This window comes from Hirundo rustica, chromosome 7 (genome assembly GCF_015227805.2).
Source record: "Hirundo rustica isolate bHirRus1 chromosome 7, bHirRus1.pri.v3, whole genome shotgun sequence".
NCBI classification, from domain to species: Eukaryota; Metazoa; Chordata; class Aves; order Passeriformes; family Hirundinidae; genus Hirundo; species Hirundo rustica.
The window spans coordinates 15494786-15519917 of record NC_053456.1 but is presented as its reverse complement, the minus strand read 5'-3'; the positions used below and the strand labels follow the sequence as shown (position 1 = coordinate 15519917).

Genomic DNA, 25132 nt, shown 5'->3' with positions numbered 1-25132 from the left:
CCCATGCATTCCATCCATGTATGTCACTTCTGCAGCACTTCCGGTGTGCTTGCAAGAGCTTCTACAGTGATGGATTGGAGAACAGCATCCCCATGTACCTTAGGGAGACCCTGAAGCCCTGTTGACACTTGGGGCTGGCACACTGGGCAGTGAGAAGGGAACAGACCTGATTTCCACTATGGCTGCTCATGCCTGTTATCAGTACTGCTAAGATCATTTTGACACCCAGGATCTGCTGGCTCTGGTTGCTGAGCTTTCAGTTCTCATGCCTGTGCTCAAACCCACACCAGCCTACTTGCGGCCAAAGGACTGACTGTATGCCTGCCATTTCTTTCTCTCCAACAGACATTACCCTCTATTAAAAGCCGCCCTACACCCAGGCAGCCACCTGGGCACACTGAGAGGGGGCTGCTGTTGGACAAGGACACCAGCCAGGTCTGGGTCAAACCAGAGCCTCCCACGCCCTTGCTCTTACACCTTGATGTGTCAGCCAGGTCCTATGCTATTGAGGATTTTCTCAGCAACTTTGCCTTGGATTTTCCCAGATACTTCTTGTCCCGGTAAGAGATAGTTTTTTGGACTGGCAGCTTTGTCTGAGTCAGGGCTGCCCATGCTCTGATATGCACTGAACTTGGTGCTCTGCTCCTCTCTAGTAACTCAGAATTAGGTAAGAGGTGTCTTGCTTTCCCCAGCATTTGCTGACATGACCTGTTTATCCACCCACCTCACCTGTCAGAGCTCAGTGTTCTCTTTTGTGACAGTGTCCCTGCTCCTGTCACAAATACGACAGCTCCCACCCCTCCCCTGCTTGCCTGCGCTGCTTGCCTGACATGCTGCTGCAGTGCCAGGAGGGTGCTGATCTTTGAGGGTTTGCTTCTGTAGTGCTGCCACTGATGGAACAACAACTCCTTTCCCAGCCCTATCAGCGACCAGCCCTCAGAGAGCGGATTTGTGGATGGAAGTAGAAACAGGATGGACATGGAGCCCAAATGGCTGTCCCTGGCTGCTGCTTCTAAACAGGAGCTGGAGGTGGTGACTGACATACTCACAGGTATCATCAGGTGTGTGTCCCTTCACCCTCACCTGGTTTGGAGCCCCTGACCTCCAGAGAATGCGTGCAGCATGGCCAGCCCTCTGCTAATCCTAGAGGAATCTGTCCACTCTTGTTGCCAGAATGGGGGATCCACCTGCCAATGGCTGTCTTGGGAACTATGAGCTCGGATCCTGGAGTGACAGCCAAGGCAGGGGCTTCTTCCCAAGCCAGGGGCTGAGCCCATCTTTTCAGAGTTCCCAGGAACCAGGGAACTCTACCTGCTGTGATCTTGGAAGCAGGCTGCATTGGGGTACACCTATTTGGTTTGTGAGCTGCGCAAATGTAAAGAACCAGCACTGGGAAACAGAGGTAGTATCACTGGCTCAAGCCCTCTGCCTGCTTCCCTTAGGCCCAGAAAGCAAGAAGGTATAGACTAAACACTGACATCAGTCAGTGGTTTCCTCTGATTTGTGGTGTCTTGTAATAATCCTCTGGGTCATACAAGTGCCGATTTGCTGGAACTTATCCTTTATTTTCCTCTTCCTAGAAGCCTCTTGGAGAACGGCCACTTCCAGGAATCAGTGAGAAAAATCCAAGATGAGCCTATTCCATATTTCTCCCAGTTCCAGTCTGCAAAATCAGCAGAGCTCCAGGACAGTAGACAGGGCTCCACAACCCCCTCCAGGGTCTCTGCTTCAACAGATCTTAACTTTGAGAAGGATGGAGAGAAGAAAAAAATGATTCAGGAATCCTCTTCCAGTGATTTTCTGGAGTCTTGCGAGACTTTTCACCATAAGCAGTTGAGGGAAAAGGAGATAATAAGTAGGTGAGGAAGAGCTCACACATAAAAGCCAAGAGCTGCACAATCAAGAGAGCCATGGCAGCATGCTGCCTGGCCAGAAATCCATTTCTCCTTCAGCCCTGCAGCATTTCTGTTGGTGTATTCTGTGTTGTCGGGCTGGAAGTCGATGCTAGCCCATTTAGCCACCCTCTCCCAAACACGGTTTGTGGGAAGAGAAGGTTTGCTGCGTTTGGGGTTGAGCCATGGGCAGTGCCAGGATGCTGGCAGTGAATGACGTCTGCTTTACTCTCAGGCAGTCCAGGCCATATCGGACATTAGGGTGCAGTATGTGCTTATCTTACCTTTTATTTTCACTGCAGTATTTCATCACCTTGCAATTGCTATGGCTGCTCCCTTGTACACTGCTACAAGCTACAAGTATTATTTACTAATAACAGCTACAGCACAGCTTGTAGGGAGAAACCAGTAAAACTATAGTTACCCAGCTCTGTCTAATGTCAGGGCCTAACACCAGCTGGTGACAGTTCTGGGACAAGGGACAGCAGCCCATTGCTCAAGTCTTTGGTTCATTGGTTTCAGTGTGTAGGAAACAGGCCATGCTCCACTGCTGTGCCTGCGATTCCTGGCAGGAGTCACAGCAAACAGCCTGCCTTATCTGCTTTCTGATAGCTGTCCTCTGCTGTACTTCTGTCCTTCTAGGCAGCCAGCTGTTGGGAACCTTGTGGAGCTGGTGCTGGAAAACACACTGCAGAATATCCTGATCGAAGCCAGCCGTGGGGAGGTGGTGCTGACAGCCCGGCCCAGGGTCATTGCTTTACCCCCCCAGCCCTCCCAAAGGTAGCAGTGTGCGTCTGTGCTCTGGTGGGGGACAGGACCTGTCCTTAACATGTCAGGCTGAAGCACAGCCCATTTTTTAGACCATGTGGGTTAGCTGAATCCCTGCCTATAAATGCCAAGGCTGCCTGTGCAAAACGAAGAATCCACTCCCATAGTCTCTGCCCTCTCTTGGCTTGTCCTGAGCTGCAGAGCAGAGCTGGTAACAGTACAGCCCTTCTGTGGGCCTGAGACCCTCATGCAGCTCTGGGGCAGGGCCCTATGAGTGAATGACTGGCCTGAGGAACTGGAGGGCCTAGCTCAAGGATCCTGCCTCAAGGATGGTCCTTTGGGAAAAGGGTCAAGGAGCAGGCAGCACAGCTTCTGACAGCAGAAAGAGAGCAAAGTTTTCATAGTCAACAGTGGTGTGGGATCTAGTTAGGTTGAGGGAATGGCCACTGGTGGGGAAAGTAGATTTGGACCTGAGAGAAAAGCATAAGGGTTTGCCCTAGCTTGGGCAGAAGTGCAGAGAGATGGGATTGAGGGTTAATGGAAGAGGGTTGTTGGAGGTAGATTTCATCTCCAGAGCTGCCATCTCTTCCGCAGAATCACCAACCCGGCACCTCCGCCTTCCAGAGCGTAGCTGCTGGGTACGGCTGCTTAAGCTCTTCAAGCACATCAGTTCTCTCCATTCTTCATCCCTGTGATGTCCAGAGCAACTCGGACCCTCCCACACCATGACCTTAGCTCAGCATGCTGGCCTTCTCTCAGGAGGTATGTCCTGATTATTTTCTCAGCACCAATTTGAGACAACTCCACAGCAGAGTTCATGAGATCTCTCCTTTCTGTGGCTGGTCACATCATCAGAGAAGAACTTTATGCGACAGGGAGCACATGGACAACCACTGTGACAATTCCCACTACCCTCACTCTGTACCAGCTGAGAGGAGTGGAATCTGCTTTGAAATGTAGCTGAGGAAGGACTGACATCTGTGCAATGAGGTGATGACATCAGCAGGATGTAGGTACCGAATCCTCCTCCCCTCCTTGCTCCAGTTGTGGCTGCGGATTCCCCTTACAGTGACCAGCCCGAGGGGGCAGCTGCAGCACCATCAGCACACGAAGCAACTCAATAAAAGGATTTTCACCTTCAGACACTGACACTGTGTGTAACATACATAATTCATGCGTCTGGGTTTGTGAGCCTTGAACAAGGTCTTCCCTTTTCAAACTGCAAGGCTGTTTCCTTTCCTGTTTCCCCCTAGGGAAGGGGATCCTCTGAGCCTCGGCTTAGCCCGCGGGTTCACGCTGCAAGAGGTGTGACAATGATGAAGCAGGTTTGTCACAGCCGGGAGGTGGCAGTGTGAGTTGTGAGAAATCCCAGTGGCCGGCACAGAACAGGCTGGTGCTGGGTTGCAGCTGCTGCTCCCAGGCAGGAGCTGCAGGATGGCTGTGCCAGGCAGTAGGGCTGCGTTTGGAGCATCTCCCCTGTTCTGCCCTACTGCTGTGGACTCTGCAACATGGGGCTCATGCAGCCACCCAGCTCTGGTGAGGATGCAGCTTTGGTGTCCCCCTCCAAAGCCACATGCCTCATTTCCCAGTGCCAGGACCCAGCCAAGACCAGAGCTGCATCTTCTTCCCTCGCATCCTAAGAGAAGACTGCGCAAAAGGCGCTGTGGAGGGCTTTTGCCCCGCTCAGCAGAGGGCAGTGGCTTGCTGTGTCCGGGGTACTGCGGCTCACCCAGCTTCACCCCAGAGCTCCTTTCTCTGCAGGAGCCCTGCGTGTGTAACCGTTACTAAGCCCCAGGGCTGAGCTGTTCCTGTTGTCAGAGATGCACTAGAGGCACTGCCAGCTCCTGAACTCAGCCTAGGTCCTGGATCCTTCTCATAAGAAGTGCAAACCCTCTGTTCCCATCGCAATACTCTGTGTGCCAGGTCTCCGACATCACAGCAGTCTTTCCGTATTCCTCTGTGCTCTGGCTAGTGCTGAACAAGTAAAGCAGAACCCCTTCCTTCCTCCACAGCCCAAGGCAGCAGCAGGGCCTGGCTCTTCAGTCCACTTGGACTGATTCTTTTTTGTCCAGCCTCCTCACTAGGGTTTGCTCACTGCAGATGCTCTGTAGTCCTGCAACAAAATTCCCAAATGGATAGCAAAGGCAGGGGCAGAAACCTCACTATTGCCCTAATTAAGCAGGTTGAATCTAGCTCCCCAAGGGCAGCATGGAGCAGTGAAGACACAATCAGTCAGTTTGTCCATCCTCAGACCTGCTGTGTAATCTAATGCTCTTTTAGGCTGCATCACTGCGGTTGCACCATTGCATCCACTACCTGGAGGAGTTAACATGGGAAATGCTGTGTGTTAGTCTGGTGTAACACCCAAAAACAAATGGACAGAGCCTGAGTGCCATCAAATGTGCAGGGAAATTTTTTTTGCCATTAAAGCTCCTATTCTCCCCACTCTCCGGTGCTCCCAGCCTGGACCTGGAGATCACAGAACTCACACTGTACTTGCCTGTTGGAGCACTGTTAAAGGGAAATTCACTTGTTTGATAAGCATCACTCTAGTAGGAGAGATCTCGAAGATGATGCCTTGAACAGGAGGTGAGTCAGGGAAATAGATTTGAGAGCTATTTACACCTGTGAGAGAAATTTTTCTACTCTCAGCTCTTTTTAGGGGCTGTGTGATCGTGGTGTGTCACCTCTGTTGTAGGTGTTCCCTGATGCCTGTCAACCAGAGAAATTTTTCTACTCTCAGCTCTTTTTAGGGGCTGTGTGATCGTGGTGTGTCACCTCTGTTGTAGGTGTTCCCTGATGCCTGTCAACCAGAGAAATTTTTCTACTCTCAGCTCTTTTTAGGGGCTGTGTGATCGTGGTGTGTCACCTCTGTTGTAGGTGCTCCCTGATGCCTGTCAACCAGAACAACTCTGAGTACACTAAGCAAAGAGGGTAGCAGCTGTCATACTTTTCTTCTTTTATCCTCATTCTAAAGTATAAATACACCATGGGCAGCCTCTTCCCTAGGTTAGAGAAATTCCCAATCCCTCTTTTCAGATTGGGAACTACACCCTGACCCTGGTTATGGAAAACACTTTAATGTGTGACTGAGCCACATCACTGTCCTGTTAGCAAAGGGAGACAGCAGCACTAGCAGATAGTGCTGGGGGTGAGCTCTGCATAGTGTGGAGCCTGCAGGGGCGATGTTCTCACCCAGGGCCTTCTCTCTCACTTGGGTCTTCGGGGCAGTGGTGAGGAGGGGGCAGAGATGTGCAGAGCTGGCAGAGAGGGACTTTCCCTTTGTGAGAGGTTTTGTTGGTACCCACTGCCAAGGGCAAAGAACTTGTGGGACTATATAGGCCCAGACTCAAAGCCCAGCTCAGCTCCCAAAAGAGGGGGAAGTCCTGTTTCTGCTAATGACATTTGGGTCTCATGCAGGGAAGTTTGAGCTTGTACTGTCTCCCAGGGCTGGATTTGACCCCTGCCCAACAGAGCTACGTTTCTAATGAACATCACTCCAACAGAAATATGTATAGGTACAGGTCCTGCTTCTTCCCGCTGGGGTTTGGGTGGTGAAATGGGTGATGTTCCCACGGGACTGGGGTTGGTAGCCAGGCCAGGCTGCCGGCAGGTATATGGCCAGCAAGCCAAGCATGAACTTGGCCGGCTAATGGGACTCCCCCTCTCCTTGTGCGAATTATCGGGAGCACTCAGTCATCAGGCGGTTAATGCAACACACAACAGGCACTTTCTTCTTGGCTGGTACTCCTGGCTCCCAGGGAGGGGTGAAATGGCCTTGGGGCAGGTGGGCAACAGAAGCTATCCTGAATCCCATTAAAACATTTAACACCTGCTGAATCGTGCCATTGTTGGGAGATAAAGGGAAGGGAACAAAGCTGCTCTTGGGCTCCCCTGACAGGGTGTCTGCTAGGCTTTTCGGTCCCATTGCATCTGGGGAGACTGAATCCCCTGCAAAGCCCCACTTGGCAGGTCTCTGTCTCAGTGTGGGGAAGGGAGCAGTGTTCTGGGACAAGGAATCAACAATTCCCTGGCTGGAATCAGCCCCTTCTCCCTCTGTAGAGTGTATGAGGTAGGAACCTGGAAAAGTCTTGCCCTGACCAGTTTGCAGAGTGAAGAGCAAAAGCATGAGGGTGATCCTTCCAAAACCCTTGGCAGAGCTGGACAGATGCTTCACCCCTGGCCTCCCATCTCTGAGATACTGGGCTTTGCTGGCTCAGCGGTGTCACTTTGGTGTTTGGGAGTGGGGCCTGTGCTCAGGCCAGGCCAGGGCACCATGCTGTCTCCTGATGGACACAAGAAGTGCTCTGAGGTGAGCTAGTCAGTCCTCATGGGACAGCGAGGCAGCACAAGCCCTTGGCAGCTGCAAGAGGAGGCTGAGGATGCCTTGACAAAGCCAACCCCACTAAAAGCTTGGTCCTGGTGCTGCCCACCTGCCTGACAGGGAAGGACACAAGCTGGTAGATGCTGCCCCAGAGATGCCAGAATGGGTGGAAGACATTCCCCGGGGTAGCCGTGCAGGACACTGTGCAAGCTCAAGGGACCTACTTTTCTCCTTTTTTTTTTTTTTTTTTTCTGTAAAGCTGCAAGGACAGTATTTTCTGGGATTTGGCAAATGGTGGGGGACTGCCCTTGCAGGAGAGAGGCTGGAGTGAAAGAGCATTTCTGACACCGTGTATAGGCTTGGAGATGTCTGCTGGCACTACAGCAGCACCTGTGCTATTTGGGGTTGTTTGCTCCTCCAGAAAGAGAGGGGGCAGCCAATCAGCCTGTGCCAGGGGCTGCAGCTCTGCTGTGCTGGTGCATGCCAGGGCAGGGAGGGGTGGGAGTTCTGTCCAGCACATTTCCCATATAGGGAAGGAGAAATACAAAATTACAAGCATCACAGCCTTTACAACATCAAAAGGAGAGGGACATCACACTTCTTCACTGCACTACAACCCAGAGTATTGGTGGTATTGCGCCTCCTTTGTTGCCAAAACTACTGAAAAAGGACCAGGACGAGCAAGGGCAACAGGCTGGCATCACTCCAGCTCTTCCCAGTGCCAGGCCTGGGGAACCCCAGCCTGCAGAGGCAGCAGCAGGCAGGATGGATGGAGCCTGCCTTTCAAAATCCTGAGTGTGAGAGGGTCCAGTCTCCAAGGAAGAAGAAGTGGGTGGCAGTGGCTGCCAAGGATCTGCCACTATCCTCTTACATTTGGGAATCCGTTTACTGCAACCTGCAAGTACACTCCAGCTCTGGAGGGAGCGATGGTGATGGTTTCTAAAGCACACCCAGGACCAGGATTCCTGCAGGTGTACGCTGTGGGGGTTAAAGCAGTGTTACCCCCTTCTCCACCCACAAACACACCCGTCTACACAAACAAACAGGCCACTGCACTCGCACAAAGGAGCTTCTCCTGCCACCGCTGCTGCACTTCATGCTCTGTTATCCAAGGAGCTGTGGGTGCCAGAATAACTGGGAGAGAGAGCCCAGCTCCTGCTGACTGGTGGAGATCAGCAGAGGGCTGTCAGGGCTGAGCAGTGCGGCTGGGCACTGTAGGAGTGTGTCTAAACTTCTCCTGGCTTCTGGAGCTCTGCACACTGCTCCCAGGGCCAGCACAGGGGTGTCTGCACCACTTGCCCTGCTGGGCAGTGGCACAGCTGGGACACAGGAGTGCTGTGACTCTGGGATGCAGTGACCCACAGGGAAGCATGTGCACATGGAGTGTAACACATCCTGTTCTTGCTGCTGTGTTGGGACACCTGGCTCCTGGCCTGTGTGGCCATGCGGGGAACACTCCCAAAGAGAGTGCTCCTGAAGTTTTGTTGAGCTCTGCTTTGCTGCCTAGCTCAGAAGTCTGTGGACTGCTCTAAATTAAGTGTGAGCATTGTCCTGGCGTGCCATGGGGATTTTCAGCACGAGTGGGGGCATTGGGATGAGAACAAGGAAGACTTTTCTATCACTGGCACTCAGAAGGCTTGGAGTAGGCACTAGATTTGCTTTACTGCCCTGAGACTTCATAACTGCCTGACCTTTCAGCAGCCCAAAACACTGCAAGAAAGCCGCTGCTCTTCTAGAGCTGCCCAGGCAGGGTATCCTCACACCTGCTTCCCCTGGCCCCCTGCACTCCTCTCATCTCCGCTGCAAAGTGAGCCAGGCAGGTGGGTGGAAAAGTGACAGCTGGTGTTGTTCCAGTGCAGGTTAATGAATGTCCCCTCCTCTCCCCCCCACCTCCTCCTCCCCACCACCCCAGCACCCAGGCTCCTGGCTCCTATCAGCCCATCAGGCTCCCATTAACAAAGGCAGCCCTGGAGAGTTTGCATAGAGACCTGCTCTGCCTCTAATCTAGGTGGGCTAATCGCCTCCCTTGCCCAGCCTGCCTTCCCTGGGTCAATATTTGCTCTGAGCAAACACAGAGCTGTGACAGGTGTGCTGGGGAGAAGGCTCGCCGCCGCCAGCCCAGCCCTCTTGCCTGTCTCTGCTCAGTCACATCTCTCCGGCCCCCCGATCACCGGCCAGCCAGCGCTATTTTTATCAGGACTATAAAAGCCCCATCCAGCCAGCGTCACCCTCATTTTCTGCTTGTGAGCCAGCGGGGGAAGGCGAAGCCGCTCACCTGACAGCTGCCAGCGTGTCACCGGAGCCAGGTGAGCTGCTATAGCCCAGCACACCTTGGCCAGGGTCCTGCCTGCCTGGCTGGGAGCAGGGTACTGGGCATGGAGAACATCCTGGGGGCTTTCCTAGGACTAGTACTGGGAGTCTGGTCACACACCTGAACTCCTGAGAAGGAAAGGGACGGGCTTGGGGACACTGTCCAGACTGTCCCCTTTCCTTAACTCTTCTCATTCACCTGTATTTTCCAATCCTTTCTGTTCCCCTTCCCTCCTCCATTTACTTTCTTCCTTTCTTCTTTCCTTCCTTTCTTCCCTGTTCTCCACCCTGCCATGCCAGTTAAACCGCCCCTGCTCTGTTTGGCTTTCCCAGGCAGCAGGTGTCAAGCATCCACTTTCCGGACTTTACCCCCGGCGGAGCTGGTTGGGAGCAGCGTGCGCAGCAAGGACACCGTCTCCCAGCCTGGAAGGACCCGGCTCAGGAGGAAGGGGCTGCATGTTCAGCAGAGCACCCCTCCAGCCAGCACTATCCGAAGTCGGAGCATCTCTGCACTTGCCTGGCGTCGAGCCCCACGTGCAATACCTGACCTGAACGTTTTGTTCGTTCGGCTCGCGTTAGGCAGGTCCAGCCCATCTGCAAGCGCATGGCGGGCGCTCACGCCCGGCACCGCCGCGCCCCGCTGCAGCGCTGCCGTGCCCTGCAGCCCGCGGAGTGAGCGCACGCCTGCTTGCAACTCCTGCGTGCCGGGGTGAACGTGCAGTCTGTGCGCGGAGCAGAGCGCCCGAGGGACGTGCGCAACACGCGGTCTCACCCAAACACACGCAGCAGTGAACAGCCCGTGCACACGGACGAAGCGATCCACATACAGCATGCACTAGCGCCATGGGACTTCCACGTGGCACTGTGGGACGTGGGACCCGGGTGGCAGTGGCACACATGGCATTTCTGGCGCTCAGCTTTGCAGGCCGTGGTGTGCGGGACACACGTCCGTGTGCCCGTGGCGTGGCAGGCGCACGTAACGCACTAGGCACACGCGTCCTGCCTGTGTGGCTGATTGCTGCTTGCAGCAGGCTGCTGGGGAAGGGCAGCCTGGCCCTGGCAGCACTGCAGAGCCGTGGCAGGCACAGGGAGCCCTGGCACGGTGCTGGCCCAGGGTGGAGTTTGGCAGGCTCTGCCAAGCAGCCAGGTAGGTCTCAATGGTCTGCTGGCACCAAGGGAGCTTTAACTGCCGACAGTGAAGCAGCAGGGATGGAGGGCAGGAGCAAGCAGCAAGGAGCAGGGCAGAAGGGGGGGTGCCACATCCTTTCTCACACCACTCTGCCTAGATTCACTCCCAGGTCCTGCACTTCCTAGCCCTTCCAGGGACTGTGTGACTGTCCAGCGCAGGTGTTTCCTGTTGTGCACCCTAAGCCTGCAGGCCAGGTGCCAGCTCCTGCTGATGGCAATCCCTCTGACCATGTTTGCTGTGGAAAGGTATTGGGGGTGGTGCTGGTGAGCCGGTGTGTTTCTTCCAGGACAGTCCTGCTCACTGCCTGCCCTGCTCTCTAAGAACAAGTACTTGACCTGGACTCCTAGCCCATTCCATGTCCTGGTCCCATTCCCCTCCCCAGCAGCCAGAGCAGTCATTCAGAGCCTGGGGCTGCTCCTAGCACCTTGGAGGCTGCAGGGAGTCATGGAGAGCTAAGAGATGGGACAGCAGCAAACCTGCTTTCCTCCCACCTCAGTATATTGTTTGGGAATAGAAAGATCCCTCGCCTCCCTACTGTCTACATCTGGCTTTGCCTGCGATTTCTCTGTCAGCACTGAGCTGCTTCTGCCCTGCCCTCAGGCACAGGCACTTCTGTAGCACAGGATCCTGTTCTGGTCCCACTGTGCTCAGGGATGCTCTGAGTTTACACGTGGATCCTAACCCCATCTACAGCCTCTCTGCACACACCAAAAACTCTCAGCCCATCCAGCCAGTGTGGTTGGAGGCTGGAGGTGAAGGAACGCAGGAATGTGCTAAGAGACAGGATGATTCCTACTGCTTTCCATCACTCCCCTGCAGCTATGCACAGGACAAAGCTCAGCAGCTTTGGTTCCAGAGCAGGAGAGTCCTATTCCCTCCTTGGGGTGCCCCTGCACTGGGCAGAGATGAGGCACCTCCTAGGCTTCCTCTTTGGGCAGATGCACTGGGAAGTTTCCAACAAGAATTGCAGGTAGGGGCTGAAATCAAAGAGCATCTCCAGGGTTGCTGTGCTCCCTGCATCCCCCCAGAGCTAAGTGTGCTTCACAGCCTGGGAACAGTCCACAGACTGTGGTCATGGGCCTCTTGGGACTGTGTCTCCAGGCTCTGTATCTCCTGCTACCAATCCTGGCAAAGTTGAAAAGCTGAGAAAGCACAACACATCCCCCCATTATGCACAACCCTCAGCAGCTGCCCTGCTCAGGCTGGGATCAAACAGAACATGATTAATAACTCTGAGCAAAGCCAGACCCCGCTGTCCATGTGCTCCAGTCACTGCACGTGTGTCCCTGATGGGGCAGAGCCTGGTGGAGATGGTATCTGGCAGGGTGAGGCTGTGGAAAGGTGGCCGTGTCGCCTCCGCTTTCACCTGGGTGCTCCAGCACCTCTGGTCTAGTTTCATTGTCCCCGTGCCACCTTCCCAGCCTGCTCTCACTGCCCCAACTCTGGCAACCCAGAGGCACTGGGAAGCAGTCAAACGGTTCAGAGGTGGGATGGCCCCAGGAAGCCACTTTGTCCTGAGGGCTGTGTTACCTGGGGAATGACCCTCTGGCAGGATTAGCACCCAAGGGTGAACTTCTCCTCATGACAGGCAAATCCAGAGGCGTTAAACACCCACTTCTATGTGTCAGAGCCAATGCTGGTACCAAGGGCTGCACCAGCCTGGCATGGGATGAGGCACAGTGGCATATGTGTGCTGGGTGGTGCTCACCCCCAAACCAGGCTCTGCATGGCCAGTGGCCCAGCTTTGGAGACCTTGGGACCTGGGCTGGGGATTTTTGTGGTACGGTTCTGCACCAGGAGGATTTGCATGGAGAGGGCAGGGAGCAGGAGGAGCACTGGGGAGATGCAGGTGCCCAGGTTTGAATTTGCACATAGGTGTAGTTTCACACAGGTGTGTATGTGCATGCATGCCTGTGTATTTGCATGGGTGTTTCAATGTGTGTGCCCTCCCTGGCAGGCAGAGCAGAGCTGGTGCATCCCTGTCCTGTGCGTGCATGTGTGTGCATTCTCCTGCTGCGCTGGATGGTTGGTGCTGGCCATGCCCCTGCAGTGTTTGCCGCTGTTTCCTTGTGCGCTGCATCATGTGAATGTGAGCAGAGGTGTGCATTGCTGCTGGCAGCCTCTGGGCTGCTCATGTCCTGCCCAGCCCGGATGGGGTGTGCCATCCTGGGACAGGCACTGCTTTACTTCAGGATGTGGGAGAGGCAGCTGGTTGTCCTCAGCATGCCAGTGCCCTGGAGGGGACCAGCCCACGGGGCTGTGTGGGCACCTCAGGGGCTGAGAACCAGGGTGGTGTGAGCGTCCCTGGACTTCAGCTGGCCCCACGCGGCCTGTTTGGCACATCTCTGCTGAGCCTGGAAGAGGTGCCCAGGCAGAGCAGGAGCTCCCTGCCCCGAAAGTCAGTCTGTCCCAGCACCACTGTGAGTACTCACGAGTTTGCACAAGGAGACAGGCAGCTTGTTCCACTGGAGATGAGCTAATGCTGGAGGCCAGGGTGCTGCTTCATCCTGCTCCTGGCACAGCCAGACCTGGGGCAGGGAGTATAGGGACCACCCTCGCTCTGTTCCTACACTCCCCTTGCCAGGCTGTAGCTTCAGATTCTGTCACCAGGCAATGAGTTCATCCCACACAACACCCCCAGATGAAGACAGTAAGAGGCAGTCTTCAGTCTGCCCGGACTCTGGGACAAGTTTATCACCCTCTGTCAGACAGGGTGGAGGGAAGAGATGGGTCCCAGGCATAGATCTGCATTCTGCTGTGGTGAAACTACAGGCAGTTCTGCACACCCCAACCCATTCCTGGCTGTGGGGGGTATCAGGGATAGCACAGGTGCAGCCTGGCATCCTCCCCCCTGCACCAACAGACCACTGGGATGAGAGGACATGTTTTACAATTGCCCCCCAAAAATGTCTTTGAACCCCCACGAGAGAAAGGGATGAGGGACAGTCCTGATGAAGGATTCAGGATGCAGAGCGGGAAAACCCAGAGCTTATACTAGTCCTTCATCTTGGAGCATATCAGCCCCATCCTCCCACGGGGCCTCCAGGGAAGGAGTGAGCGATGGGGCTCCTCTCTTCCCAGCCAGTGGCTCTGGGAAGTGCGTGGGCAGCCTGCCCAGGGGATGGACACTGAGCAGGTTGCCAGGGCTGCTGCTTCTGGCCCAGCTATTGCCGGCTTTGGGAGCCCTGAGGCAGGATGTTCTGTTCTTGGGCAGCGCCTGGCTCAGCCCCCGCCTGTGCTGATCCCCGGAGCTGCTGGAGGAGAGCACCCGCCACTGCCAACCTTTTCATCTGCCTCCTGCAGGAGCATCACCCAGGCTTGGGGCGACCGCCACTACAGATGTGGCCAACAGGGCGGTAGAGGAGCACTGGAGGGGAGTGGCACCTTGGCCAGGTGCCAGCTGAGCTGGTATCCCCTGGCTTGAGGCTGCCAGGGGCTGCCAGTCCTAATCTTACACTCTGCACCTCCATGTCGACACCCTAGTTTGCTACAGGTAAATCTGGCGTCTGAGAAGTTGTGCTCACCCCGTGGTATCCCTCCAAATGTGTTACAGTGTACTGAAGGATGTGCACCAGCAGCTGCTTCCAGGACAGGCTGGGTGTGGGCTGGGACATGCTCCCGTCTCCATCATCACACCCTGGGACTGGTCTGAACTGGGGACTCTCTGGGGACCAGCAAGCTTCTCCAAGACACTAAAGAGGTGCCCTGGAGGTGCCAGGCTGAGGTCACCTGTGGCTGGCACCAGTGGTCTCCCTTTCAGGTCAGGATCTGGACCAGAGGACCAGATAGTTGCTCCTCTGCCCCAGTGCCTGGCACCCCCAACTGGGTAGGGTGTGACAGAGGGGACACCTCAGGCTGAATGGGACATGCCACCCTCGCTTGCCTTTTGGAGCAGTCTGGCTTGGTTTTGCGCTGCCGTCAGTTCCCTGCCAGGGCTGGGCCAGCCTGGGGAGGCAGCCTTTGCCACCTGCTCACACCCAGGCTGTAATCCACAGGCAGGAGGTGAGCAGCTGGCGGAGCCTCCCTGACCTTCAGGTGGGATTAGTCCCCATGGGAACAGTGGGGAGCAGGCAGGTGAGGCCACAGCTCCCCTGGCAGTTCGTGGGGATTGAGCAAGGGCAGCAGAGTTGGGGACTGAGCACACCCCCATGCTGGGGCAGCCAGAGTCAGATCGTGAATGGGTGGCACAGGGCGAGCCTGTGTCCCTGGGAGTATCCTTGTCTTGGTGGGTTGTTGCAGGTGCACCTCCAGAGCTGCGGGTGCCACAGGGCAGAGGGGGCAGCCATAGCCCCACAAGGAGGGGGTGAGTGGCATGCCTGGGGTGCCACGCTGCCAGTGGGGCCAGCAGGTGGGCAGGTCTGGAGAGCAGGCTCCTGTGGGGATGCTGGTGGCTGGCTAAGGTGCTTGTGGAAATCTGAGGCTGGGAGGAGAGCTGCTGCATGGAGGACCCTCTCTGCCAGCTGTTTGCAAGTCCCAGCTTGTAAGAACACGTGGGTACCCCTTGCATTGTGTCCCACTTGCTGTGACGTCCTCTGCATCCCTGCCCTTCCCTGGCTATTGGTGACAGTACCTTGAGGCCAGCCAACACCTTGGTCCAGGATGGGCTCCTCTCCCACTCACCCTCTGGACTCATCCTGCCCTGGGGGCAGCAGGAGCTGCATCTGGCACGTGGCAAGCCCAGCCTTGGGGGAATGCAGTGCCTGGGAGCACAGAACAGCTGGCAGCCCACGGTGTGCATGTCCGCCTGCGTGGGAGCTAATCCCAGCAACATCTGCCAGGCTCTCAGATCCCAGGAGCTCCTGGCTGCAGGGATGGGATGGCTGGGTGCGCAGGGGACACGTGCAGCTGGCGTGTGCCAGGGCTCCTTGTGCAAGGCAGCGCCCGTGTGAGGAGGCTTCTGTGGCAGGTGTGTGCCTGTACACATATGGCTCATGTGGCCAGCAAAACTTCTGGAGGGGACAAGTGGCACTGGGGATCCCAGCAACCCTCTTGGCTCTGGGATCAAGGGATCCAGCAGGGGGAAACAGGGGTTTTGGCTGGGATTAACCAATCCTGGTGTGGGCGTGTTCAGAGCAGCCCTGAAGCATAGGTGAGAGAGAAGGAGGATGTTTGCATCCTTGTCAAGGAGGATGATTTCCCACAGAAATGAGGCTGGGGGAGAAACGGGAGGAAAAAGGGAGCAGTGGGTGCAATGACACACCACCCCTGATCTAATTAGCCAGACCCTGCAAATAAAAGCCACCTGTTTTGGCCCTAACAGCAGGAAGCCATCCCCAGAATAAACAGAGCACCAGGCAACTGGGAGAAAGACAAACAGGGGCCGGCACCAGCTCCATCTGCTCCTGTTCGGCCCAGCCCCCAGACCTCCAGCCCCCTGGAGTGGCGGTCCAGCCCCCAGCAGGGCTGCGGAGAAGGAGAGAGGAGCTAGAGGTCCTTGCAGGGTGTGACCAGGGTTCAGCCCGTGGTGTCAGCCAGGAGGGCCGTACACAGCCGTGCTGCCTCGGCCAGCTGGCCCAGATATTCATAGCATTAATGGGTACGATTGTGTATTGCCACAGACATGGCCTCAGCACCGGGATTCCTGGGCAGCACCTGCCTGACCTCTCTTGTGGCTGCCTTTCAGCCTGCTGGGCTCCCCGAGCTGTGCACCGTCCCGGGACCAGTGCCTGCACAAGGCACGGGGTACAGCCCCATGGCTGGCATGGTCTGGGCTTGCCCACGGCTGACCCTGTTCTCCCACCGTGCCCCCGGGCCGCCGGCTGCTGCTGTGCCCAGTGGCACTGAGAAACATGATCTGTTTTGCTAGTGCAGGGAACAAGCTGAGCCGGGAGCTACGAGGGGCCCTTATTAAATTAGCCTATGCAGGAGGCCCTGGGTGAGTGCTAACCAGCTCCCACAGCCGGTGTCAGCAGCTGCCCTTGAGCAGAGTCACTGCCTGCCCCCGCACCAGCCTCCTCTGCCCCTGTCCGCAGCTGGGCAGGTGCGGCTGGGGGCTCGGGTCACCTAGCCAGGGCAATGCTGGCTGGTGACAGAGACCTCCTGGAGATGGCACACCACCGGTGCCCCACAGATCCTGTAGCACACCATACGGTACCCCACACACTCCACGTGCACATCCTATAACAGCTTGCAGCATCCTGTGTATTCTGTGGTGCCTCACATCCTGGGGCTCTGTAATATACCCCACACTCCCCTGGGGCTCTGTAATACACCCCACAGGGTCCCCAGCTGCCCTCATGCCTCAAGCACCCCAAACTAACCAGTGTCCCACAGCTCTGTTCACACAGCCCAGGCAAGGGGTGGCAGCACCGTGGGGAGACCCTGCAGTGCACTAGCTCTGCTCTTGCCTCACCTTCTCCAAGGTGATGGCTTTCCAAAATGCTGCCAGACCTGTCTCCCAGAATTTTGAGAGATGTCCTCAGGCCACCGGGCTGCAGCAGGGTGCTCTTCCCTCTCCAGGGAGCATCCCCATCCTTCCCTCAACCTTCTACTTCCCCAGACATCTCCAAGAGGGTCTCCCCCACTCCCTGCTATGAGCACTTCAGGCAGCGCAAGCTGAGGGTCGCGCCCGCAGCGCCTGTCCTCGGCCACGGGCCGCTAATGTCCCTGGGCTGGAGCCTGCTCCAACCGCTGCCAGGCTGCACCCTCTGCTGGGGCCCGCAGGCATCAGCGCGGACTCGCACCGAGCCTCAGAGCCTCGAGCAGGGGGGAGAACACGAAGAGCACCCCCGAGTCCTGCCCGCAGCCCGTCCTTGCTGTCACCCCTCAGTCCCCGATTCTTGTTGATGCCAGGTGTACTAATACCATCCCCAGCTGCCCACACTGTGTTCTCCGCAACCAACAGTGTCCGGGTCTCTTTGTGATGCTGACCCCATGCCCAGGACCCCCAGAAGGGCTGACGTTTTCCTGGGAAGGTTTGAGGTGCTATGCTCCAGCCCTTGCCCAGTGGCCAGCGTGGCACCTGCCCAGCTGAAGGTGGGGAGTGCTCGGCCTCAGCACAGCCTACACAGGGATGCTGCAAGGAGCACAGCTGCCTAGACACCCAGGATTTCACAGCTCATCAGGGCACTCTTCCTCCTTTCCAGCCTGTGTTGGCCTCCTCCATCCCCGGTCCTGGTAGGAGACACTGGGGATAGCTTGGTGCAGTTCCGGGCAGGGCTGGTCCTGCTGTCCAGGTGAAGGACACAGCTCTGTCCCAAAGCTGGTCCCCTCCCGCTGTGCACAGCGTCCCTTGCCCGAGTGGGAGGTGAACGGGAGCACAGGGAGCTCTTTGTCAAGACAGGGGAAATGCTCAGGGCATTACAGGCACTGTAACTGGGGTCCATCAGCACCCAGTCTGCAGCCAAGGCAGGACCCCCTGCAGGGCCCGGCTGCAAAAGGAGCCCGTGGTGGCGGAGTCCCGCGTGGAGGGGCAGAAGCAGCCCCAGAGAAGCCCTGTGTTCCGGCGTGAGGACATCGGTGCCCCTCAGCTCGCAGATGGTAAATCCCCCCTTCACCCTGGCACCTCCTTCCCACAAGCCTCAACCCTGGCAAAGGCTGCGGGTGCCCTGGGAAAGGCTGGGTCCCTAATCCCTGGGCCAAGCGGGGACATTGTCCGGGGGCAAAAAGGAAAGCGGCGCGTCAGGTCCTTTGCCCATTGTGCCCTGAGCCCCTGCGCAAACACAGCCCAGCACTTTCATTGTCAGCCTCGCTGGGCGCGGGGGGGCCGCTCTCGCCACACTGCCTAAGTGGAATGGACAGCCGGAGTCTGGGGTGGGTGAGCCGCCCGTCCCCCCCATCCCCTGCCTGCTGACACAGCGCCCTGACCGCCTGCACCATCGGCACTTCGGAGCCCGCCTATAAAGGGCCAGGGGAAGAGCCGGCACCGGCACCGCCACCTTCGCCTCTGTGCCCTGCCCTCCGACCAAGTAAGTACCAGCTGTGAGCCCCAGGACCCCGCCGCACAGGCGCTGCCCCGCTCCCTTCGCCCCCACACCAAGCCCCGCGCCCAGCGCTCGCCCTGGGGTGCTGCGTGGCACAGCGGGGCTGCCCTGTGCGGGCAGGAGGGACCCTGGCTGGAGGGGTGGAAGAGCCGGGCTGCTCTGCCCCGGGGCTACACTTGCACCCGCGTCTGAGCTGGGGTCACCGCCGCCTCCCAGCAGTGGGTACAGTGCCGCTGCGCCCAGACAACTCCTGCAGCCATCGCGGGGAGCCTGGGAGAAGAAAAGCTCGGGCAGTCCTGGGTACATCACGTGGAGAGATGGGGCATTGCAAATTCCCCCCGCAACTTGGGGTTCACTGGACAGAGATCCCGCAGCGCCAAAGGAAAGGGAGTGGGAAATGCCCCCACGCCAGCCTGGGAGGGCAAGGGGCCGGCAGCATGGGATGTGCGAGGGCAGCACCGCCGGCATCCCAGGCTCAGCGGCAGGCGGCGGGGCGGCTGGGGGCTGATGGTGGGCACCTGCCCTGGGGTGATACGTGGGGCTCTGCCAGCAGCCGAGTGACCCGTATGACCAGCAGTGAAACCATGGACACCTTGGGTCAGTACAAGATCACGGTGTGGGAGGAGGAGAACTTCCAGGGCAAGCGCTGCGAATTCCTCATGGAGTGCCCCAGCATCATGGAGCGCGGCTTCCGCAAGATCCGCTCCATCAAGGTGGAGTCTGGCCCGTAAGTGCCCCGCCAGCCCCGCGGCCCCTTGGCACACCCCGCTTCAGCAAACCCACTGTTCCCGGGAGACTGTTGGGAGCTGCCAGGGAGCCAGGACACCCAAGTTCTTCCTCAGCTATGACACAGCCTCATCATGCGGCCTCCCTGCTTGTGCTCCTAGTGTTTTCCCATCTGTTAATCCGGCAGACCCTACTAAACCAAGGCACAGGTTAGAGGTGATGATGTGGCTCTGAGGAGAGGGGTCCTGCTTTCAAAAGGGACATTTGCTGCTAGCAGGGACCCCAACATCTGTGACAGACCCATAACCTGCCAGGATGTCTCTGTCCCTTGCCCAGGAAGGGGAAGCTGACCCCTGACTGATGCTGAGGACTGTGTCACACGTCCCTGAGGGTTTTCCTCCTCTTCCCTCCAGCTGGGTAGGCTTCGAGTACCCTGAGTACCAGGGACAGCAGTTTATCCTGGAGAAGGGTGACTATCCCCGGTGGGAGGCCTGGAGCGGGAACAGTGGCTACCGGACCGAGCACCTCCTCTCCTTCCGGCCTGTCAAATGCGCAGTGAGTTACTGGGACACCGCAGAGGGAGGGCTTAGGGCAGGCAGAGCCTCCTCCAGGCAGCCCAGCACGGAGGCGATGAGGGACAGGCTGGAGAATGACTTACACGGGCCTGGGATGGGGGGGTGAGGTGCACACAGACGTACACGCGAATGGATGAGTAGCTGCACCTCCTTGCAAAGATCCTGGGGTGCTTTCTAGGTCTAAAATTTAGCCTAAACCACAATCCCAGTTCCTTCTGCTTTGTGCTTTGGAGAGCCACCTCCCAGACTGGAGTCCCAGGTCCTTGTCCCCCAGCCCCGATTCCCAGGGGTGGGATGAGCAGAGAGGAGCTGGCGGGACCGCAGGGATGCTCGGGGCTCGGCGTCTGGCCGCCTCCCACCCAGGGTACCTGAGGCGTGCCCAGGCAGACGCGGCTCTATCGCTCCATCTGCAGAGACGCTGGTGCTCGCAGCAGCGGCACGTCTGCGCCTCCGAGAGGGGGGTCCCCCCCCAACTTTTAATAATCACCAGGCAGATATGTTCAGGCTTTAATAAAGGGGATGCGATAAGATCACTCCTTACTGGCAGGACTGCTCCTCAGTGCAGATAGATGCATGTGGGGGCTGGGCACGGGGGACAGTGCTGCATCACTCAGTGTCCCAGGCATTAACCCCTCCGTGTCCAGCACCCAGAAAAGCCCCGCAGAGCTAAGGGGACATCTCTCAGTATCCTGCCTCGCCCTGAACCCTCCTGCCGCCTTGGGGAGTGTGATGATTCTAAGGACAGCAGTCTGTGTGGGTGCAGTCACAGAGGTTGTAGCCACCAGTTCTCACTGACAGCTGTGTACTGGGACCACAGGGACATGAGAGCAGCATCCTTGGGGCAGTTCTGGGGTGTCCCAGTGAGAGTGTGCCAGGGTGAAGGGCATCCCCATGATTGCACCAAAGCCGGTCACGATCTCAGGCCTCTCAAAGTGCCTTGGTGTGTGTCACACTGATGCCACATCCCCTATCCCTGGGCAAGCCAACCCATTCCAGCTGACTTCCATCTCTCTCTCTCTCCATAGAACCACAATGACAGCAAAGTCATCCTCTACGAGGCTGAGAACTTCCAGGGTCACAAGTTTGAGCTGAGTGACGACTATCCCTCGCTGCAGGCCATGGGCTGGGGCAACAAGGAGGTGGCATCCATCAAAGTGAACGCTGGAGCGTGAGTGCAGCCAGTGGGGCGGGGGCTGAGGGGTGCCAAGAGCAGAGATTCAGCAAGCACTTCCCTCCCGCACAAACCCCAGGTTGTGGAAGGGGCATCCCCTCTAAAAAGAGATGCCTTCCTGTTACCTTTTCCTTGAAAATACAAGCTGTTGGGTATTTTCTGTCCCTCTCTGCCCAAGACAAGTAGAGGGATGGGATGGGATGGGATGGGATGGGATGGGATGGGATGGGATGGGATGGGATGGGATGGGATGGGATGGGATGGGATGATTTGGCTTGGGGCTCTGAGCCAAGGGTCTGCCTGCAGGTGGGTGGCGTACCAGTACCCAGGATACAGGGGCTACCAGTACGTGCTGGAGCGGGACAGACAGAACGGCGAGTTCAAGAAGTACAATGAATACAGCAGCCAGGCCCACACCAACCAGATCCAATCCATCCGCCGTGTCCAGCACTGAACAGGGGCAGGGCTGTGTGCCCTGCAGCCTCCAGGCTGCTGTGCAATAGACCTCTATCCAGTAGCAAATAAAGGCATTTGTCAAAAAAAAAAAAAAAAAAAATAGTGCTCCTGCCTCTGCTCTGCTCCTCAGGGGGCTGCCATGCTGGGAGGACCCTCTGTGGGGTGAAAGGTGAGGTTTTCCTTTCCCCAGGCAGTTTTGGGCTCATGGCCAGCTCCATCCTTGGCTGAGCTCTCTGCACCCCACCTCTTGTCCAAGGACAGTTCCACTGCTGTGATGTTCTGGCTAGGAAAATGGGAACTTACTGGGCAAAGAAAGGGCTGGAGGTGGGAGGGGGCATCCCAGGGCACATTCCCATGTTATGCTCTGGGAAGAGGCATCCAGCAGGGTAGTGCCCTGGGCTCTCCTCTCAGGATCAATGCCAGGGAAATTGATTGATACGAAGTCTGTGAACTCACGGGGCTCTTCCTCTGCACTCCTCTGGAAGAGAAGAGGGGGTCCCTGCCTGCTATGGGCCTGGGAAAGAGGAAGAACATAGGGGTCATCTGAGACGGGACAGGACACTGACAACAAATGGGGCAGCCACAGCTGTGTCAGGTTTGGGGGCAGTGGCACAGAGGGGCTTGGGGGGACGTGGGTTGTGCAGGGCTCAGGGAAAGGAGGTCTGAGGGCAGTGTTCCACAGGTGGTAGGGGGTTGGCTTGATGCTCGCAGGTGTGCGTGTGTGTCCTCCCCCAGTCTTGCCACGACAGCATATCCGTGCCAGTATCCGGCTCCGGGACACCGGCAGCCACACCCAGCCTCCTCCTCCTCCTCCAGCACCCTTTCCCAGCCTCCTCCTCCTCTTCCATCTGGCTCCAGCGCCCTCAAGCCTCCTGGGGTGCAGGCTACCCATCCCGAGGTTCTCCCTTGCACCCAGGACATTGCTTTGTCCTCCTTTCCTCTTCCTTGTCTTCTATCCTGCTCTGGCACTCCAAAGGCCTCCAGGGGCACAGGCTTTCCGTCCCGAGGTGCTCCCCACACCCAGGACATGGATGCATGGTGGAACAGTTCTGAGTCCCTCAGATGCCCGGGTTCCCTGATGCCCACCCTGTTAAAAGCACAAGGAGTGTCTCAGAAAGGTGCTGGGAGACTGGGTTGGGCGTCAGTCTGTGCACACCCCACAGCAGTGTGAAGAGACCACAGCCCTGGTGTGTGTGTGTGACTGCACTCAAGTGAGCACACAGTATCCCTGCATGCCCTCTCTTCCCTCCAGCCCCAGTATTACTGTGCAGAACACCCAGCACCTGTGTATCCCCCATCCCTCATGGCATCCCGGCTGCAGAGTGCCCCCAGCCCTCCCCCGTCTCCTCTGTGTCCCCACTGGCCCCTCCCCAGCACGGCCCCACGGCCTCTCCCCCAGCACAAACACATTCCGGCACACCTGGCCGGGTGCAGCCAGCCCAGGGCCACGTCAGCTCGGCTCCGCTCCACAACGCTGGCTCACAGGTGAAGCTTTCCCGGGCACCTGCACATAGGGCTGTCATGGGGGGTAGGGGTGGGCTGTGGGGGTCATTGCAAAGTCTGGGGTCCTTATTGCTCCACCGGGGGTGGGAGGAGAGCTCTGGGAGGGGGAGGGCGGGGGCAGACTGCCTTTTGCAGCCGGAGGGACCTGCAGCTGCTTCCAGCTGGGTGTTCCACATGTCCAGGCTCTGTCCCCAGTTGCCCCACAGACCTGAAACCTGATCTCCTAGATCCCCCTCAGACCCACAGCCCAGTCCCTTGTTCTCCCACGGATGCGGGTCCCTGTTTCCTGGATTTCTCAAACACCCTGTCTTCCTCTTCCTCTGGGTCTGCCCCAGCTCCCCCCATGTCCCAGCTCCCCCATGAACTTGGGGACATATCACTCGGGTCCCCAAAGTTCCACATGGACATAGGGCTGGTCAGCTCTTAGGATCTGACCCTCCCTGACCTTCTGCACACCTCTGACCCCAGGTCACTCAAAGACCCCAGTCCCCTCACATCCCACTTTAAGCCCCCCACTCATGGGCTTTCCCAGAGACTCAGGCGCCTCCATCCCCGTGCCCTCCAAAGCACCCCCCTCTCCATCTCCTGCAGCCGTAAACCTATTTCTCAGCCTGATCCCTACTGCACTCCTGTGCCCTCCCCACTCCGGGCTGATGCAATGTCTGCCAGTCCAGACCCCCCCCCATGCCCTCCCCATGCAGGTTTGCTGGAGGGGTATCATGGTCACCCAGGCTGCCAGAAGAGGATGGATTGGTGGGTCTGGCACACTGCCCACCTCACCCCGCTGTCTCCGGGGCTTGTTTTCCGTTGCCTGAGGTTTGTTTCAGTGACTCAGGCAGCGAAAGCAAGTCTGGGAGGCTGCGGAGCCACTGCTGTGAGAGCTGCACTTTGGGGGGCTGGGGTGGAGAGAGATGCAGGGAGCAGCCAGGGCTGCTGGGCCATAGAGAGCTGGACACCCCACTGGGGTTCAGGGGAGCTCAGGGGACAAGCTGGGGGAAGAGAAACTTTTTAAGGGCTGTAACATCCAAACCGGATTGGTGGGGAATGGCTGGGGGCATACCATGGTCTCTGCTCATGTCTCCCCTTGCCAGCATCTGCTCTTTGTCCGTGATGAAGATGAACAGCAGAGGTGGAGCACTTGGGGCAGAGGTGGAGCTCAGTAACCAAGGGACCCCTTTCGGACGCTCCCTGCCAAGAGGAGACATCAGCTCTGTTGGCCTGTGCCACCCCGATTGAGCATTGCTCCCCTTGGGCTGCAGTATGGATAACAACAGTGAGTCTGGCATGGCCGTATCCCGATTTCCATTGGATTCGTATCTTGCAATGATCACTTCCCAGAAAGGCAGCTAAATCCAGCATCAGGACTCATCCTTCTGCCAGTCAATGAAACACTGCAGGAGAAGTTGTGAGCCTGGCTGTACGGTGTTGGACCCATGGAGAGGAACCGGTGAGAGCTGCTGGCACACTGCCTGGCTGCCTCAAGCTGCGGGATCCTCTGGAGGGTCCACTCCTGACCTGGGGGACAGAGACTCTAACAGCACCCCACGAGTGCCTATAGTAGCTGGAGCCAGGGGTGACAGGGAAAAACTTGGCCAGATGTGTCTTTTTGGAGCTGGTATCACCTTTCTGCATTGTAAGTTTCTCCACAAAATGTCCTCCCATCAAACGAATGTACACAGCGCAGCCCAAGACAAGGAGACGAAGATGGGGCCATGCTGGTTGTGTGGGTGTTGGGGGTTACCCATCTTCCACAGAGCGTAATAAAGATGTGCAACAGGTTGGGACAGGGCTGGGTGCTGTGGGATGGTCACAGGCCTAACTATCCCCCGGGCAGGGACTCTGCAGAAGGGCACAGAGGAGCCAAGGAGGTGGCAGAGCTGTGGTATGACCTGGTGCCACCAACTGCTGGAGATGCACTTACCCACCCCAAAACTCTGGGCACTGCAAAGGAACACCACGTCCATTGTCCTGGAGGTGGAGGGACCTGGTGGGGACTCGCCTGGCCCACCCCAGGCTCTGTGAAGTTCAAGGAGACCCCAGGACTGTGCTGCTGATGCTGGAGCTGGGGAAGGGGCAGGCACGGACCCCCGCGGCCAGCAGCACGGCGGCTCGGGGAGCCGGGCACCCGGGGGGCAGTGTCGATGCCGGTGCCGTGCAGGGAGATGCCCGCGCCCGAGAAGATGCTGGCCGATCGGGGCGTCGGGAAGCGAGATGCTGGTGGGAGGCCGGGCCCGGGCAGTCTCCAGGCAGTGTCCGAGCCCGCTCCCAGCTGGGATGTCAGCGCCGTGTTTGCGAA

General features: G+C 57.6%; 2 protein-coding genes across 12 annotated transcripts in view; both read left to right on the top strand.

Annotated features, from left to right (window-relative positions):
• CFAP65 (cilia and flagella associated protein 65) overlaps positions 1-4715 on the top strand; it is a 32530-nt gene extending 27815 nt beyond the window's left edge. For 4 of the 11 annotated variants that reach the window (XM_040069789.2, XM_040069788.2, XM_040069787.2 and 1 more), the window contains 5 exons: positions 346-560; positions 918-1061; positions 1581-1859; positions 2535-2672; positions 3255-4715. In XM_040069789.2, the coding sequence (XP_039925723.1) occupies positions 346-560; positions 918-1061; positions 1581-1859; positions 2535-2672; positions 3255-3291 (813 nt within the window). In that variant the 3' untranslated portion in view covers positions 3292-4715. Of the gene's footprint in view, positions 1-345; positions 561-917; positions 1062-1580; positions 1860-2534; positions 2673-3254 lie in introns of those variants that run through there. The other 7 variants (XM_058421341.1, XM_040069790.2, XM_040069794.2 and 4 more) reach the window with 7 other exon arrangements.
• Positions 4716-18366: 13651 nt separating this feature from the next.
• On the top strand, positions 18367-21433 carry CRYBA2 (crystallin beta A2). The gene is made up of 5 exons (XM_058421346.1): positions 18367-18390; positions 18956-19132; positions 19545-19686; positions 20732-20874; positions 21184-21433. The coding sequence occupies exons 2-5, from the start codon at positions 18972-18974 to the stop codon at positions 21329-21331; spliced, it is 594 nt and encodes a 197-aa protein (XP_058277329.1). The 5' UTR covers positions 18367-18390; positions 18956-18971; the 3' UTR covers positions 21332-21433.
• The last annotated feature ends 3699 nt before the right edge of the window (positions 21434-25132 follow it).